General features: G+C 39.0%; 1 protein-coding gene across 1 annotated transcript in view; it reads right to left on the bottom strand.

The window, feature by feature from the left end:
* Nucleotides 1–19096, bottom strand: part of Mlh1 (mutL homolog 1) — a 44293-nt gene that overhangs the window by 18181 nt on the left and 7016 nt on the right. Inside the window, exons 4-11 of the mRNA XM_027932491.2 lie at nucleotides 17465–17538; nucleotides 15465–15537; nucleotides 14161–14252; nucleotides 12201–12243; nucleotides 11972–12060; nucleotides 9976–10088; nucleotides 7132–7225; nucleotides 4823–4976 (exon numbers count right to left, since the gene is read on the bottom strand). Coding sequence (XP_027788292.2) covers nucleotides 4823–4976; nucleotides 7132–7225; nucleotides 9976–10088; nucleotides 11972–12060; nucleotides 12201–12243; nucleotides 14161–14252; nucleotides 15465–15537; nucleotides 17465–17538 — 732 coding nt within the window. The remainder of the gene's footprint in view (nucleotides 1–4822; nucleotides 4977–7131; nucleotides 7226–9975; nucleotides 10089–11971; nucleotides 12061–12200; nucleotides 12244–14160; nucleotides 14253–15464; nucleotides 15538–17464; nucleotides 17539–19096) is intronic.

Genomic DNA, 19096 nt, shown 5'->3' with positions numbered 1-19096 from the left:
TATAGAGAGAGAGTGGGGAGGGAGAAGAAGGAAAGAGGGTAAGAAAGGAGGAAAGGAAAAAAAAACATTAAGCACTACTGGAAAATGCCAGAATACCAACTAATTCCTTTGAAAATTCATATAGTTAAAGGAACAGAGTTCAGCATTTGGCCTTACTTTCTAGTATGAACTATATTTCAGGATAACCAAACAGCTTTAACAAATGAGACAACATTCTTTTGTATAAAAGAATTATAATCAATTGATAGAGGGAAAAAACAGATAAAACCAAAAATATCATAATCTTTAATTTAATAAAATAACTGGTTCAGGTAGTGGTCATCAAATGGTGAAATCACTGAGCTAGGTGTTGATGGGCAATTTGACAAAAAGGGAATCAGGCTGTCACCACAAGACCTCACTGATGAACCTACCACCAAAATGACACAACTAGTCACTCTGCGCCTCCTACTGGGACATGATAGGAAGCACAGGGTACCACCTAACCAGAGTCCTTGCCAAAGTGCTTTCCACTCCCCATTGCAGGAGGATGTGTGAAAAACTCCTCAGTCTGGGGCAAAAATTAGTCCCCTACTTTTCCTACCCCAGGAAACCCCACTAAACTCATTGAGTATCAGTGCTGATACCTTACTTTATGTCTTCCTTAGAATATGGATGAGTCAAAAGGGCCACTAAGCAGATTCTATCGGTGTCTTGGAGTCCATTGTTTAAAGGCAGGAGTGGATTGGCAGGGGATGGATCTGAGACAACCACCTGGGTTATAGGCCCAGCACACTCCTACGCCAGTACTGCTCTAGGTAGAGGATTCTCTCATTCATCTTCAAGTTTCACAACATGTTCACGTACCCTGAGCTGCTTCCTGATGGAACTCCTCACTCCTATTCTGCATCCCTACAACAGTCTGACTGATTTCATGTGTCTCCTCATCACCAAAGAGAGGAAAATGGACAAACATGAATGAAGCCCACAGACAGCATCTTTGAATAAAGAGCTGCTCTGACAAAATGAGTGGGGGTGAGGTGGCTATCATTTGTGAAACTGTGACCCTAGGTCATGATCCAAGGTTGTTTTGAAAATTAGACTAGTGAACTCAACAGTGACATAAATGTATTTAATGCTGCTTAACTGTACATTCAAATAATCATTTGTGTGTGTGTGTGTGTGTGTGTGTGTGAGAGAGAGATATATCTCTTTTACCACAATTTAAAAGAAAACCGAATGCCACCTCCTTGACTGGAGTAAGGAAGTTTCTGACTTCATTGGAGTGGGCCATTGGCAGTCTGGAAAACCAAGGTTTAGCAATTTGGAACATTTTCTTCTTTCAAGGGATCAAAAATGTGCGTGAGTGCTGGGATGAGTCTCAGTGGTAGAATATTTGCCTAGCTATGTGTGAGGCACTAGGTTTGATCCCCAGCACTGCAAAAAGTAAAATAAAGTGAATAAAAATTATTAAAAAGAAGAATTCTTGCCACAAAAAAATTTGACTCTGAATATAATCATGCCTCTGGATCTAATTTAAGATTCAAAGAAAATATGGAGGATCAGAACAAGTTAAGTGACACTAAGAAGAAGCAATCAGACTATCCAAACTGTGCATTATTCTATAGGAAATCTTTACAACAAGCCAATGGAACAACAATGAAAAAGAAAACTTTTCTAGTTTCAAAGAGAATTAAACAAAAACAACCAAATATTATGAATGGAACTTGACTGGATACAGATTTGAACAAAGCTGCTATAAAAATATTTTGGACAACTGGGACATTTGAATACAGATTGGTAATTAAATGATATTGCTATTAATTTTATTAAGTGTAAAATTACATTTTCTTATGTGATCACATAAGAAAAAAATTTTAGATGCAGGAAAGGTACTAGGGGAGACATGTCTGGATTGTACTTTAAATTACTCCTTTCCCCATCCCTAAGCAAGACAGGGATAGATAAAACTAATAGGGCAAAATGTTGATAGTTGTAGAACCTGAGTGACAGGTACACAGATATTGGTTGTACTGATTACGTTCTATTTTTAGAAATATTCATAATAGTTGGGCACATGGTAAATGCCCATAATCCCAGTGATGCAGGAGACTAAGGCAGGAGGATCAAATTTGAGGCAAGCTAGGGCAGCTCAGAGAGATCCTATCTCAAAATAAAAAATTCTGGGGCTCTAGATCAGTGGTAGAGAACCGTACATTCAATCTCAGTGCCTCAAAAAAATGATAATAATAATAATAATAAAATTACATAAAGTAGCAACTCTGTTCAAAAAAGTTCAACATACCCAATCAATAAATGGGCTAAGGAACTGAACAGACATCTCACAGAAGAAGTAACACAATCGATCACTGGGTGTGGTGGTACATGCCTATAATCCCAGTGGCTCAGGAGGCTGAGGCAGGAGGATCAAGAGTTCAAAACCAGCCTCAGCAAAAGCAAGGAGCTAAGCAACTCAGTGAAACCCTGTCTCTAAATAAAATACAAAATAGGACTGTTGATGTAGTTCAGTGGTTGAGTGCCTCTGAGTTCAATCCCCGGTACCAAAAAAAAGAGAAAGGAAAAGACAATCAGTCAACAAATCAACAACCAACAAACATATGAAAAATTGTTCATTATCTCTAGCAATTAGAGAAATGCAAATCAAAACTGCTCTAAGATTCCATCTCACTCCAGTCAGAATGGCAATTATTAAGAATACAAGTAATAATAACTGTTGGTGAGGATGTGGGGAAAAAGACACTCGTTCATTGCTAGGAGTGCAAATTTGTGTAACCAGTCTGGAAAGCAATATAGAGATTCCTCAGAAAACTCAGGATGGAACCACCATTTGACCCAGCTATCTCACTCCTCAGTTTTTACCCAAAGGACTTAAAATCAGCATACTACAGTGACACAGCCACATCAATGTTTATAGCAGCTCAATTCACAATAGCTAAATTGTGGAACCAACTAGATGTCCTTCAACAGATGAATGGATAAAGAAATTGTGGCATATATACACAATGCAATATTACTTGGCTTGAAAGAAGAATGAAATTATGGCACTTGCAGATAAATAGATGGAATTAGAGAAAATCATGCTAAGTGAAACAAGCCAATTCCAAAAAACCAAAGGCCAAATGTTTTCTCTGATAAGTGGATGCTGATCCATAGTGTGGGGATATGTAGGGAAGAATGAAGGAACTTTGGATTGGGCAGAGGGGAGTGAGGGGAGGGATGGGGCTGTGCGGATGGGAAGGAAGGTAGAATGAGAGACATTATTACCCTATATAAATGTATGAGTACGTTACTTTGTACATGGACTCTGCACCATATAGAGCCAGAGAAATGAGAAGTTATGCTCCATTTATGTATAATGTCTCAAAATGCATTCTACTGTCATGTATAACTAATTCGAACAAATTTAAAAAATGAAAAAAAGTACAACCTTTCTTGTAGGACAATTAAAGCCACTATAATGTATTTACTTCATTTGCTTTTGCAGCATTCAAAGGTGGGTTTGGGGAAGCAAAAGTTAACAAAACCACTTTGCAGGTAGGAATTTTAAAGTCTAAAAAAATGGAATACTTTATGCAATATGACATAATTGTAACAAATCTGCAAGAGGGCCCAGGGTTCCTGATTCCCAAACCAAATGGCTTTACTGCAAACCAGGGACTTTGATTTCCTGGCCCTGGGTGGTGGGGCACAAGGCACAAGCAGGGGAGCAGGAAGATGGCATTTCTATAGCTGAAGAGTTAGAGGTCAGTTAGAGGTCAGCTGCTGTTGATGAAGAGGAAGGTATTCTGATCACCCTATAGACCAGGGAGGACTCTGGGTTGGACCTCATGCTCCATGACAGCAGGAGTCTATAAGGTCGGTGTTACTGCATCATCAGAGTAAGGCTCTCTGATGTAGAAATACACTTTCCTTCTGAAGACATACTGGGTCAGGACTCTACAGAATGAATGTTCTTATGGGAAGCAATCATCCACTGAGTAATTTTTAAAGCTTTCTTTGAAACTTGCTCTCACAAAAGTCTGTTTGCAGAATACAGTATAATACAATAGAGAAAATATTTCCATTTTAATTTCAGTGTCTGTTGTGTTTATAATGAACACATCCTTGCCATGAATAGGAGGGCTGCCCAGAATCACATCATTTCAGAAATGGGAGGGGACACTAAAGAATATATTGTCCAAATTGCTTATTTTACAGATAGGAAAACTGAGGCTCCAAAGAAAGAAAGTAACTTAGAATTGAACCTGTATAATTCTAACAAGACACATAGTGCCAGCCCCTACACCAGACATCTTCTGTTCACTGTTAACCTACTGCCTGTAACTGTCCTTAGATATACGGGTGACCAGTTCCATCATTACTGAGGGAGACCAGGAGGCAAGGCTAGGCAATGGCTGGTAACTTAGGTCTGTATAATTAACATTAAAGTTCTTTCCACTCTACCTACTGCCTCCCGGGGCCCAACCCCTCCATTCAGCCCTGCATGAGTAGAACTGGTCTCTTCCTGAGCATCTCAAGGGCAAAAGAATGCACTGAAGGAGCTACCTATTCCATTTTCAGATAGCTCATTTTCCTAGGAAGTCCAAGGTCCCAGACAGAGGCAGATGAAGAAGATAACTCAGTCCTATGACTCTAGGTCCCAGGATGATAGTGTAACAGCTTCACAATTAGACCCAAAGAAAGAAATGCTGCTAAAAGAAACCTATCAAAGTTATATTACAAAGAAAGTTCTAAGGCACAAGGCAAAAATTTGGGCTCTCATGTCTGACAGGGCACTCTACCAGGTGACAAAAGCACAAAGGTGGAAAAGAAACACCCTCACCTGGGTAAAGTACATCCTGGAGGAATTGGAGCCCAGGAGCTTGCCCTCAATGTGCTGCTGCACCCGCTCCAGAATGCTCTCTTCGTGGAGGAAGTGGACTTCGTGCTTTGTAGGGTGCACATTGACATCCACATTCTGAGGGCTGATTTCCAAACTGCCAGGAAAAAAAGAGGACAATTACCACAGATTGTGGAGGGAGGGTGGAATCCACACATGGTGTATATGGTGACTAGATGACTTGGGAAGCCAAATAGCAGTGGTTAAAAATCTCAAGATCAAGTGAGTGGTCAAATGTTGGTTTTACTACTGAAGAGCTGTATAGCTTTAGATAAGTTACAATATATTTCTTTGCCCCTTGTTTCTTTATTTGCAAAGTAGACATAACAGCATTACTTATGTCTCAGGTTTGTGGTCAGAATTAAATTCATGTAAAGCACTTTGCATACTCAACATATTTAAAATATGTTAGCTATTATCAACATCATTCTAGAATTAGTAGAATTTTTTATTATGTGACCTCAAGAAAGTCACTTAATTTCTCTGGATATTTTCTCATTTGTAACAATAAGGTAACCAGAAATCTGTCCCCTACTTACTTTTCAGTATTATGTGAGGATCAAAACTAGAACATATGCAAGAGAACTTTCCATCAGTAAAATGTAACAAAAGAATCAGTTCAGAGACTGTGTCAGCTATCAGTTTATTGTCTGTGCTCCAAGTCCATCATCTTTCATTGCTTGTTCTATGATAATGAAGCTTTACAATGTGAAACTTTGTCAGTAGAGGGCACCAGAGGGACAAAGGAGGAAGAAGGGTTTCTCTGCCAGGTTAGGGTGCATTTGTGAGTTGCCTCCATACTCAAGCAGCATGTGGCCCCTTCCTGTAGGCAGCTATCACTAGAGCCTCTCAGAGTGGCAGGGGAATGCCTTATTGACTTTTCCATCATGCAGTGAATCACTTCCATTCTCCTCAACAAGATCAGCACCTCAACCCCCAGTGTTGGGGGAGGTTGTGCAAAAGGGACTCTATCTTAGCCCTTGGTGGAATGGCTGCTCCCTGTCACTTCACCTCTTACTACCTGATCTCCCTTTACTCTAATCCTGTTTGTAATTCTTTTTTTAAACTTCCCATGTTCTAATTGTTGTGTAGTTTCTATCTCCTGTTTAGACATGGACTGATATGGAGATAGAAGAAGGTGATAAATGGACCAATTTATCACCTAGCAAGGGAATACAAACGGGAATCAATAATTCTACATTTAGTTTAAAAATTAGTTTTGGCCATGATTCCCACCCCTTCCCACTTCAATCAAAACTAGAACGAAGAGAAAATTACTTTCTTTCTAACACAATTTCTGCTCAGAGTGAAAAGATTTCAGACCTAAGATGTTTCAGAATGAACCCGTACCCTGTACAAATATGGCCATATTGTTCTTTTTTGGGGGGGGGAGTGGGGGGGGTTGCACCCGCAATCAGGGACTGAACTCAGGGGCATTCGACCACTGAGCCACATCCCCAGCCCTATTTTGTATTTTATTTAGAGACAGGGTCTCACTGAGTTGCTTAGTGCCTTGCTTTTGCTAAGGCTGATTCTGAACTCAATCCTCTTGCCTCAACCTCCTGAGCTGCTGGGAGGGCCCTGTTCTTAAGAGAGCAGTCTTCTGTAATGTTGTGATAAAAATGCCAAGGCTGTGAAATAAACAAGCTAGTAGTAGAGCAAGAAACAATGAAAAAAGATTCTCCATACTATAATTTTCTCTAGGGTAGGGCACTTCACATTTATTCTGCATTTCAAACACCTACCATAGGATTTGGTCTGTATAAATGCCAGTGCCAAATTATTTATAATCATTAAAATTATTTAAATGAACTTAAATAATTATTTAAGTGGCTAAATTATTTAAGTGAACAATCAACAATGGACATGCCAAGACAAGAACCTCCATAGAGCAGAAGACACTGATGGAAGGAAAACTGTAGCTGTTTCAGTTTTTCAGACTGACCTCAGCAGAAGGAATATTCAGAGTTTCTTGAGCACATCTGTCTATTCTGCCTACAAGCTATCCAATCCTCCTGAAGGGGAAAGACATGTTACTCACTTTCCTGCCACCAACTTGGCAGTGGCTCTCGGTGAGATTCTCTAAGTTAGTAAATACATAAGGGAAAACTGTGCCTTTTCTCTATGAGAAGGGACAGAGCATCCTTCCACCAGCCATGATAGGATTCACTGATTGGCCAATTGGCAAGCCTACATCTTTCTCAGAATTTCTGTTCCTGTGAGACTTGAGTGAGGAGTTTGGTGCTACATACCTGAGGTACAGGAATGGGTGTGTGTTTTTGGGCAAATATGCTGCATATACAGTTTCTATGGCTTTCCTTAAGGAAGTTGATTCCACCAGTCGATCTAAAAAAGAAAAGGAAAGCAACATGCTTGAAACTGTCTTTATAGGGAGGTCACAGGTGTGCACTCCCACCAAGCCATGAAATTTTCCCAGGAAGAATACCTCCAGAGCAAGAGCCATATCGGATTCTCATGGAGAAAGGCCCCTATACCTGTCATCACTTCCCAGCATCACATTATGGGCATGGGACTTGCTCTTCTCATCCAAAAGCAGAAGAGATGAGAGGCAATAAATTATGTCTCTCCACCTCCCTTGCCTTCCTTCAATCAGCCCATGTGGATTAACTAGCTGTGTCCTTGTTGGGCCCAGCAACAAATATGACCTTAGCTCTCAGATTTTCATTGGGCAAAAACATACTGGCTACCTAGCATACGTGCCAAGTACTGGGAGAAACTATGCTAGTGAATGACTAATCCAACCCCAAGTGGTCAGCACTATCTTACAGAGGTGTGTGCTACGTGGTATGTGAGAGCAGCTAACTCTCTCAGGGGGTTCCAACAGTGGGGTTTCCATACCAAGTAATGAAAGATAAAAATAAGTTTTCTAGAATTTAAGGCAGTACAAATGTCTGACTGCATGTTTAATGTAATTCAGAAAATGATGCAGGTTTGGAGTTGGGTATATAACAAGACTGGGAGAAAGAAGACTAAAATCAGAGGAAAGATCTGTTTTCAGAAAACAGCTCTTTCTTCTGAGGCAGATTTTAGAAAACTTGCTGATGATCTGTTGTCCCAACTGTAGCCAAGGATGTTGCACATCTTTGTATTTCCAACAAGAAGTGAAACCATAATTTTTACTCACCATATCCAAAGCCTCTGCAATAATGAGCTTGTACTCTTTAACACATGCCCTGATCATACAGGCCTGAAGCTGGAATGGGAACCTGACAAAAAGGACAGCTGGAGCCCTTTTGCTGAAATTTCTAAACTTGAGACTAGCCAAGTTGTCTTTGTCTCTGCCACCTAGGTGAGCCTTCATAGTGTATAACTGTAAGAATCTGACCTTTCTTTGCTACCGAGAACCTGGCATTATGAAAGGATTTGCTATAATACAGAGACTATGGTGAGCAGCTCTAGCAGAAACAGACACATGACAGCCAGATGGTACTTACACTGATTTCTGCTTGTCTATTCTGGAGCCAACAAGTGTGTTATAAAGCAGTTCTTCTTCATAGTTAGAAAAAAACCCAATGAAAATCATTTTGTGAGTTACATGCACCCAGCTTTGTTTTCTATCAGGCTTCAATTGTTCCTCATGCAAATAGGAAAAAAACCTTGCTAATATATGAGTTTAACACAATCTGTCTATAAAAGGACTGACTCTCCCATCACTGTTTCTATATTGCTTTGAATAACTGCTGCAAAACATGCATACTTTGAGACTTTTATTATTATTATTATTATTCCTGTAAGTGGAAGAGGGAAATATAACATTTCTAACAGCAAACAAAACAAAAATTATAAAGTTATCATGAAATACTTAAAAATAATAAAGGTAAACAAGCCATAAGAAAATGAACACATAGAAAGATGCATGTTATTTTTGGATAGATAACTGAGTCAGACTGTCTGGATTATGTGTTGTTTTTTCTTTATCAAAACCTTGTAACAGGGGCTGGGCTTGTGGCTCAGCGGTACAGTGCTTGTCTGGCATGTGTGAGGCCCTGAGTTTGATTCTCCGTGCAACATAAAGATAAATAAATAAAATAAAGTTATTAAAAAAAACCAACCTTGTAACATACAATTAAGTTTACAAAAGCAGAACATAAAATAGTATTACTTAATAAGAATTACATAAACAATGTCAGCAGAAAGATAAGGATTGAAAAGGAATTTGGGAAAAATCAAATGCACTTAATTTTCTCTCTCATTTCTAGAAATGCTCTTTGTATTACAGATTTCATTCTTTAAAAAGAAAAATCTTAAGGTTATTAAAACTTGGTATTTTTACTGCCATTACAGTAAAAGTTATATTAACTTTTAAGTTACAGTAACTTTTACTGTAATGGCAGTAAAAATAGCTAAGGTGTCTGTTTCTGTCTTTGTCTCACTCCCAGTGTGTTCTATTGTGTAATATCAAACAACAGCCCTTGATCTAGGGCATGCTGTAGAGGATTCACTTCCAGAGGGTAAGGTGCTGGATTATAGGGCCTGTGATGCTTTCTCCTAAGACCCTCTTATAAGCAAGAACCAGACCTGCTAAGAGCCACAGCCAAGTAATATGATGCATGGCATTTTTGGTTGAAAGGTGATGCCAGCAAGCCATTGAGATGATATGATTATGTTAAGATTTGCATTCATATGGATATTGGACTCCTGCTGCCCACCTCGGCCTGCAACGGGACTCCTGGAGAGTTCCCATTGGTTGGGGAAGTGCGGTAGGAGGGAATTCTGGAGGAGGAACTTCCTCTCTTGGGTTCCGGGGGGCTGGGAGAATGGCCGCGAGCATCGATCGGCAATCTTCCCGGGAGCTTACGGGGCATTGGCAGCAGTTTCAAAAAATAAAGTTTGTTCCTGCTTGAGTGGCTTGTGATTTTGTGCCCAGCCAGACTGCGGCACAGACCATGACAGCAATAAGCACGAATGAGAGGGCCAAGCACTGATTTAGGATAAAAAGTATAAATGCTTTCTAATTAAACAATTTTTGGCACAGAGTTCCCCACATATAATCAAACCTCTGAGTTAGGAATTTTTGCAGGGTTCCATAAAATTCTCTGTGAACATATATCCCCACGTAGTTCTTTTTCACTTACGGTTGATGAAGAGTAAGAAAATGCACTTCTTCACTGAGTAGTTTGCATTGGATATGTAGCCATTCATTTTGAAAGCTAGGGTTTTATCCTCACACCCAACTTCTATCAGTTCTCTGGTTAGAAAAGATAAATTTTGAGGCCTCTGAAAACACTGGAGAACTCAAACATTATAAAATAATCAGAATTAGAAAACACACAGCTCCTTCCCATAAACTAACCCAGCCAAATGAGGACCTCAGAGACTTGGTTCATTGAGGTCCTCTGGACCTACCCGTCCATCTGTCCATCTGTCCATTCACGCATCCATACCCACACACATCACCCACCCAACACACAGTCAGTGTTGTGAAGCACTTAGTCTATACATCAGGGACTGCTCTAATTGCTGGGGTATAAAGATGGGTGCAAGCTCTGAGACCTTGTTTTGCTGAAAGTTTTATGCATCTTAGTAACTAAATCCCAGAGTTAAAATTCCAGGAACTTATTTCTGCTTAACAACTTACTGTAAAGCTTGGCACCACAATGGAGCTCCAATGTGTTGTTCCCCAGATTGTGTTTATTGGGGAGGGTAAGTTGATGTGAAAGACTGGTTCTTGGATATGCCACACTTATCTCTGCCTGAAGGCCTTCCCTAGGACTGAACCTTCTGCCTGGAGGGCTAACTTACTGGCAGTTAAATAATTCCTATTTATTCTTCACACCTCAAGGAATACTTCTTCAAAGTCCTTCTCTGACTATCTGACACAAGATTTTTCCATTATGTCCTGAATTTTTAATTGAGGCAACAAGCACAATCTGCTTATGAATGACATAATAGTCTCATGTGTCTTTCAACCTGGAGAGTTGTAAGAGGGCAAGAATTGTTTCTGTTTTGTTTACTACTGTATCCCCACCATATATTCTAGCCCAGCACCAGGGGAATAGCTGGCATTCACTAAGGATTTGCTAGTTGGACAGCATAGTGTTTCCTGTACACACTATACACACTGAACCTATAAACCATTTCTTCCCAAAATGTCTCAAGAGGCTGGTGTTCTGGAAACCTGCTTTGGAAAATGCTGCTCTGTGGGATTTCTAATCTCTTATAGTCTCTGGGAATTTCCCTAATTATGAGTTTTAAAATTTAGTCAATAATCTAAAAAGTTATACTGTAAAAGAGCTCTCTCTGTTCTGGAAGCACAGTTTAAAAATAGTAACTCATTTATACTTAATTAGAAATAAAAGGGTAAAAAGAATGAATAACTTGTCTTTCAAAGTAGAAATCTGGTACTTGGACAACTGCTGCTGCTTTTAAGATTTCTGGGAAAAGTGAACCAGGGGCTGTCAGATTCTCCATGCATCTATGTATCCACAGCACCTCCTGCATGTGTGGCATATGGAAGGGTTTCAGTATTCTTCCCCTCAGATTATAACATGGCCAATCTGGACTTTCTGAATACCTGAGATTCACTGAGAAATCTACAAAGGCAATGGTGGTCTTTACAAGCAGATGGGAGCACCAGGAAGAATCTGCAACACAAGTAAGCTCTCCTCTTAGGCTTTCCTGACAATGCAGATTTGGTAACACTTGAAAACAAGTCTTTAAGGGCAAGAAATATTTTATTCATGTTTACACTTAACTTCTAGCCTGGAATATGGGAGGAGATTAATAAATATTGAATAATAAATAAATGGAATTCTAAAGTAAGTTCAAGGAAAAGAGAAAGCAGTAAAGAATGACAGAATTCTACTATGCTATGAATATCCTAAACACAAAGACCAGGAGAGAACACACTGATTTCAGTCATAGCATCTAAGAGGCAACGCATACCCTGGAAATGTCAATTACATGAAATAATAATTCTATTAGCAAACTTGAAGCATAAAGTCAAGCCTGTATATTTGACTAAAACAAACTCTTAAGTCAGGTGCTATCTTGAGATTACAAAATAGTGTGATTGATTGGAAAACTAAGATAAGAAATATAAAAGACTTTTTATATATGTTATCAACGTACCGACTAACAGCATTTCCAAAGATGGAGCGAATATTGTCCACTGTTGTGGCACTGGGTAGTGTTCTGACGTCAGCTACTGTCTCGCCTTGCTAATAAACAAATAGAAGATACAATGACTTACTGTCTCATAGTTGTAACCAAAACATCATAACCTTATCTCCACAGGCAAACTATTGAAAATTCCCTTTTGTTATAATACAAAACCATCCCTCATAATTCAAGAACTTACTTTTTTAACTGAGAAGCTAATGCCTGAATTGTGTATTGCATACCTGGAAATAAAAACAAAATAAATGATAAGCAAAAAATAGCAGAATACAAAGCCAGGCACAGTGGCTCACACTTGTAATCCCAGTGGGAGGCTGAGGCAAGAAGATCGAGAGTTCAAAGCCAGCCTCAGCAAAAGTGAGGTACTAAGCAACTCAATGAGACCCTGTCTTTAAATAAAATACAAAAAAGGGCTAAGGTTGTGTTTCAGTGGTTGAGTGCCCCTGAGTTCAATCCCCGGTACAAAAAAAAAAAAAAAAATGCAGAATACAAAATAGATGTTAGAGCCCCTCTAGTTAAGTAAACCAGTGAAATCAATAGAGCTAAAGGACAGAAGCAAACACACACAAACAAAAATATCTCAATACACCCTATTTTACCCTCAGAAAAATAAACCAGCAGAGACTGTAGAGAGATCTCAATGCTAAAATGGGACTAAATCAAACAAAATACAGGGTTCCTTTCTGTTTTTATAAGTTGCTGACTGGACTCAAGGATCTTTCAACACAGTCTCTTCTTTACTTGCAGTTTTATTTTCATAGTGTCCAGAAGGGCCTGGGGGCCTCCAGAATATCTTAAAAAGCTAACTTTAAACCCTGCACACTTTTATTCTCTCTCAGATCCCTCAATAGACCCTCCTTCCGGGCTTCTCCCCTGCCCCTAGATCCTGTTCCAGTATCTCCCAGCCTTTGCTTGGTTGACCATTATTTATTACTCCTCTCTCTATACTCCCCATGAACTGAAATACTGAATCTAGCACAATGCATTTAAGTTAAAAAAAAAAAAATTCACTTTATCACACCTAGAACCCAAACTCCCAACTTCCTTTATTTTCAGGAGATAATGAATATTCTGACACTGATTTATAAATTTAAAGGGGGAACAAAAAAAAAAAATAGAGAGCTTGTTTGGAGGTTCTAGCAGGGAGTACAGCTACTCATATACCTTTGATCTAAGAACATCATCCTCCTCTATTGGGGAAGGTTATCCTCTTCCACTAAGCATGCAGCTTTGGGAGGTTTGCACATGGAGTGGAAAGGGAGAAAGGGGACACCTGCATAGTCAGCCAGATCAGCCAAATCAACTCTGATGATCAACTGGGTGACAGATGTTGCAGCCAGATCGCCCTCACATCCAAGAAACTTAATGTATAAATCTGTACCAGTTTATTATGGGCAAAAGTCTAATTCACTTTAGGTTTCTTTAGAAATACTGAAAAATAATTAACATATCTATTACAATGCAAGAACATGTGGGTTTGGAAAGCCCATGCTGGAGCTATCTGTAGCAGCAGATTAAGTCAGTCAAGATCATAATGTTGCTTTCACCTACTCTGAATTCCCTCTTCTACTTCTGGTAACAGTCTCTAAGCTTCCCTTGGGAAATCACCTCTATCCTGTTCCCATTCCACCTGATGCATTCTCAGTAAGACTACCAATCAAGAAGTGTTCATTCCATAGTCATGGGTGCAGCTCATATGACCCAAATTATGCCAATTTCAGATATACTCTCCAGGAAACAAGATACTCGAGCAGGGTCAGGAAAAGAATAAAAACAACTGAAACAGAATTATAATGCTAAAATCCTGAAGGCACCCTGCTTTTTGTCATCTCCAAGAAGCAGCTGTCCACACCTTTTTCCACTTCTAGTCTTCCAATACATTTATGTTCAACTCAAGGTAGCTAAGGTCAGTTTGTTTTGGTTGCCACCAAAGCAGCCTCACTGATATAATAAAGACCAATTGTTCTTTGCTGAGGAGATGATAAAAAGCTCAGAATTGGTGACTAAGCTTTGATCAGAACAATATGTACGCTAGTATTGCTGTTTACTATTTAGCTCAGCAATGGTTTTCAATTTGCTAGCACCAAAACATTCCTTTGATGAAACATCTCAGAGACTTTCTCCCACATTTTCGACTGTACCTGCCAACAACTTCCAAAATTTTTCCATACTCTTCACTTGGATTTTTTAAAGCTTTTCTCCTTGTGGTTATGTTGTAAAAAAGATCCTCCACCTGAACAGAAGATTGATTTTTCTTGTAAATTTATAGAAGAACATGGAAAGAAAGGCTCACATTGTTCACTTAAACCTGAGTTTTAAAGTAGTGAATCCAAAGATATTTACTAACAATATACTTACAAGAATTGATTGGGGAAGTAGGCAACACTGACAAAGGAATTGAAGAATATTTTTTTCTGCCTCTCACATTCATTCACTGATTTCTCAACTATGAGAGCTATCTGTATGTTAGCCTTTTTGCTTTGCTTTTTTTTTTTTTTTTTTTTTTTTAAATTTGTGGTGCTGGGGATCAAACCAGAGCCTTGTGCATGCTAGAGAAGCGCTCTATCACTGAGCTACATCCCTGGCTCTAGGCTCTTTGCTTTCTACTCAAAATATGAATACAAATTTTAAAGTGTAGTCTTACTCAGGAGAAATCATAATTTAGGGGGTCATACATGTAAATTTATAAAAAATGACAATATCACATGGCATTTAAAGATATTTTTCAAACTAAGGATAATCACAAAATTTCCGAGATCATTTGGACTTTCTGGAAATCATGCTGTAGTCACCCTGTCAAGGCTCCTTGTTAACATGCACTAACAAGTATACCACATTCATTTATGCCTACTGCCTGCTTCATCATGCCCAGGAGTTAAAATGTTAGAATGACCTTCAAGGAGATGTGCTCTAGTTGGGATTTGTGGTGCGGGAAAGAGTGTATAACATGACAGCAGATGTTTTGTGGGGTCAGAAAATGGAAAGAGACTAACCAAGGCATTCTAGAAATAAGGCAGCATGATGGACTTCCTCCTGACTAATGATATAGTCATATGATCTACCAAATACACTTTGAGGCAGCTGTGCACATATTCTTTGTTCCATTTAATAGATGAGAAAACTTGTTAAGTGACTTGCCTCTAGACACAACCATTGACTGATCAGGCTGGGACTCCAAATCATGTTGTCTGGAGCCAACCTTAATGTTTTTTCAATTCTAACTACCCTGCCACTGATTTTTGCCATCCCAACTCCTTACAAAAGATAAAAGGGTGGGCAGGCTGCCATGCCACAAAACCCAAGAATCATTTTTCTTGCTTACAGGGTGATATCTTTGGTCTTCTATTAACTAGCAAAAATTAATTTTATTATTAGCCTAAAAACTCCAAGACATTTATTTTTCAATATTTATACAAAGCTCTTTTTCAGCAATTTACATTCTTACCGTGATCTGAGTCCCTTGATTGCCAGCACATGGTTTAGGAGGAGCTTTCAGCTTTCCATCGGAGTAAGTTGCTCTAATCAGAAAATATGCAAGATTATTAATATCTAATAGAAAATGAGATACTCAGCAGATAGAATAGACATTATGATTGCGGTATGTATATAGGTGATTCTATGACCAGTGTGATTCTGCAATCTGTACAATCAGAAAAATGAGATACCCCAATGATTCAAATGTATGAATTGCCAAGATCATTGTAATGTCATGTGTAGCTAATAAAAAAAAAATAAAATAAAAAAAGAAAATGAGATACTTATCCAAACTGTAAAAAAATTATACCAACAAATTAAAATACAGGCATATCATATATTCTCTTTATTACTTACTTTTTCTATTACTTTCATATTAATTCTAACCAAATTAAAATTTAAAAAATGGTCCCTGTTCGAGCAAATTTTGATTTTTTTAGCTGCTAAATTCTGAGCTACTATAGTTTTGCCATTGCCTAAGACAATAGTAAACGTCTGATACAATTCTGCAATCACTGATTGAGGAGCAACCATGTACCAAGCCTATGGAAGCACTGATGATAAAGAAAGGTCTTAGAAAACACTTGCCCTAGAGAGGGGACAGTTTTACCTAAAGGACAGAAGAATGTGCTAAGTGATCTAGAGAAGGAGCCATATGGCCTGGGTGGGAGTGAGGGCTGGTAAAGGCATCAAAGAAGAGAGGACAGTTCATCTGGGCTTCAGGGAGGAAGGTTTCAGGTGGAGAAACCAAGAAAGACCATCTAAGAAGGGGAAAACAAACAAAAGCATAGAGGCTTCTGAATACATGGCAGCTGAGAATGTGTCTCGAGAAGAGGCTGGAAGGGCAGACTAAAGACACACTGGGAAGGTACTGGTTGCCAAGATGATGACTCCAGATTTCATGCGGTCACAAAAGGGGAGACACTAGATCCTAGGCAGGGGAAAACATGATCCCAGAGGTCAAGAATTAATTTGGGACACAATAATTCGCAACGATCTCCAAGGTTTTTTTTATATGATTCAAATCATACCAGTCCACCCAGATGCTGGGGCAATTATAATTCACACCTAGTCAACTCCCCTAGCTTACACGCTGTATACTCTGAAGCGCTCATTACTTTGCACATTTGTTTGCTGAAGAAGACTAAGAAACGGATATAGAATGAAATAAAAACACACTGCTCAATCTCCTACTTCATCAAAAGGGAAAGGTTATCTAAATTGCCTCTTTCATTCTGTATTAACCTGTGATAACAACCAGCACTTTGATGACATATTTAAAGAGAGGATATAAAATTAAAACAATAACATAACCATTAGAACTTGAAATTTTTTATTTTGATTGACAAATAATCTGTATGTCTAATTTTCAAAAAAAAAATTGGCATGAATTGGGTACACCTGTCTTCATCTAGTAAATAGCTAGGGCTTATAAAAACGAAGTGCAATTTTGATTCCCTGAATTCTATTTTGTTCTGTTCCAAGGCCATTCATCAGCCTCTGGAAGTTGTGTCAGCAGAACAGCCAGCAAGCAGCCACTCATGAGAAGGCAAGACAGTCCAGGAACATAAAGATAGCATGAGCTGGTGGCTCAGGAGCCAGCAACGGTACTATGAGCCTTCAGCATCCCAGTCACAGCCCTGTAATCAGCCCCAAATGATATCCTACTAAAGGATAAAGAAGCAGAATTAACATCAGCAACCACCATTTACTCAGAATATTTATGGGTAAGATACACACCTTGCTGGATACTTAATATGTTACATTTTATATTTTAAGAATCCAAGAAGTAAGAATATCATCTAGTAATCATCCCTGTGGATTATCAATTTAACAACAGAGAGGAAAGAAAACTTACCCAAGATCTCAGCCAAAAAAAAGATCACGCTTGGTATTTAGTTATGATTACTCTGAGATCCAGGCAAAAAGTACAAGATGAACATACAGGAGTAAAATAAGTCAGCACTATACCTGTATGCACACTTTCCATCAGCTGTCTTGGTTGTAATAGTAACATGAGCCACATGGCTTATGCTAGCCAATGCCTAGGAAAGAAAAGGAAATAGAATAAGATAATAACACACTGCTCAATCTCCCACCTCGTCAAAAGGGAAAGCTTATCTAAATTGCCTCTTTCATTCTGTATTCACCTGTGGTAACAACCAGCACTTTGATGACATTTAAAGAGAGGATATAAAATTGAATCAGTAACATAATCACTAGAACATGAAAATATATTTCTTAAAAAATCCAAAAGGAAACCCATCAAAGCATTAATGTGCTAACAACAATTATATTCAGGTGGTAGAACTATAGCCATTGTATTAGTTAGCTTTCTATTACTACAGAACAAATATGTGAAATAAACAACTTATAAAGAGAAAAGTCTTACTGTGGCTCAGTCAGAGACTTAGTCCATGGTGAGTTAGCCTCTGTGCTTTTGAGCCTATAGCAAGGCACAATAATGGTGAAGAGCATGGGTGGGGATAGGGGAAGCAAAGTCACTCACCTCATGGCTGTGGAATGCCAAAAGAAATGAAGGAGAGGAAGGGGCCCATTACCTCCTTAAAGGGCACACCCCCAATGATCTAAAGACCTCCTACTAGGCCCACCTCTTAAAGTTTTCAATAATGCCAAGCTGGGGACAAGACCTTAACACATTGTCTTTTGAAGACCCAAGGCCTCATGCATGCTAGGAAAGCATGCTACCACTAAGTCATACCTGTAACCCCTTCAATAAATTTTAAAACTTGCCTTCAGAAATGGATAATGAAATCACTCCAAATAGATGATGCTATAAATTGTTACTCAAAACTTGGGAGGGAGGTACCAGGGTTTGAACTCACAGGCATTTGACCACTGAGCCACATCCCCAGCCCTATTTTGTATTTTATTTAGAGACAGGGTCTCAATGAGTTGTTTATTACCTCACTTTTGCCAAGGCCAGCTCTGAATTCACAATCTTCCTGCCTCAGCCTCCTGAGCTGCTAGGATTATAGGTGTGCCGCGCCACTGTGCCCAGCAAAGCTATTTTTTTAATAAGCAATTACATGTTTACAAATATAAAATTTAAATGATACAATTAAATCAAAATATATTTTAGAAACCCATGACCATTTCTTTCCCCTTATAACTCAGACTGGTTTCCTGGTCCTTTGAGATCTGAATCTCTTCACAAGGACCACATAGTATATAAAGATGCCACCCAGAAACTGTGCTATAATGGGGTCTTCATAACAGCTTCTACACACTTGAAGGAGGTTCAGTTCATTAAAAGGAACATAGCTCTACTTGGCAGGCTGAGGCAGGAAGATCACCTGCATTCAGGAGTTTGTGACTAGCCTGGGCAAAAACAAAAAAAGCAACATGGATCGGGCTCAGAGATTACTTTGTCAAGAATCCTTGGTTTATGTAATTTTCATCATTAAAAAAAGCAAATTATTTGGAGACCTATGTAAGGAAGAACATTACATATGTACAGTAGTACAGTACTACACAACATCTGGAAGAGAGAGTGACACTACACATGGTCCAGCAGATGGTCTTGCTGCTTCAAAGAGGCATTGTTGCTGACAGGGAAACAGACAGACAGGAGCTCAGATT

The sequence above is a fragment of the Marmota flaviventris genome, chromosome 1 (assembly GCF_047511675.1).
Source record: "Marmota flaviventris isolate mMarFla1 chromosome 1, mMarFla1.hap1, whole genome shotgun sequence".
Classification (NCBI taxonomy): domain Eukaryota; kingdom Metazoa; phylum Chordata; class Mammalia; order Rodentia; family Sciuridae; genus Marmota; species Marmota flaviventris.
This window is presented reverse-complemented; position numbering and strand designations above follow the sequence as displayed.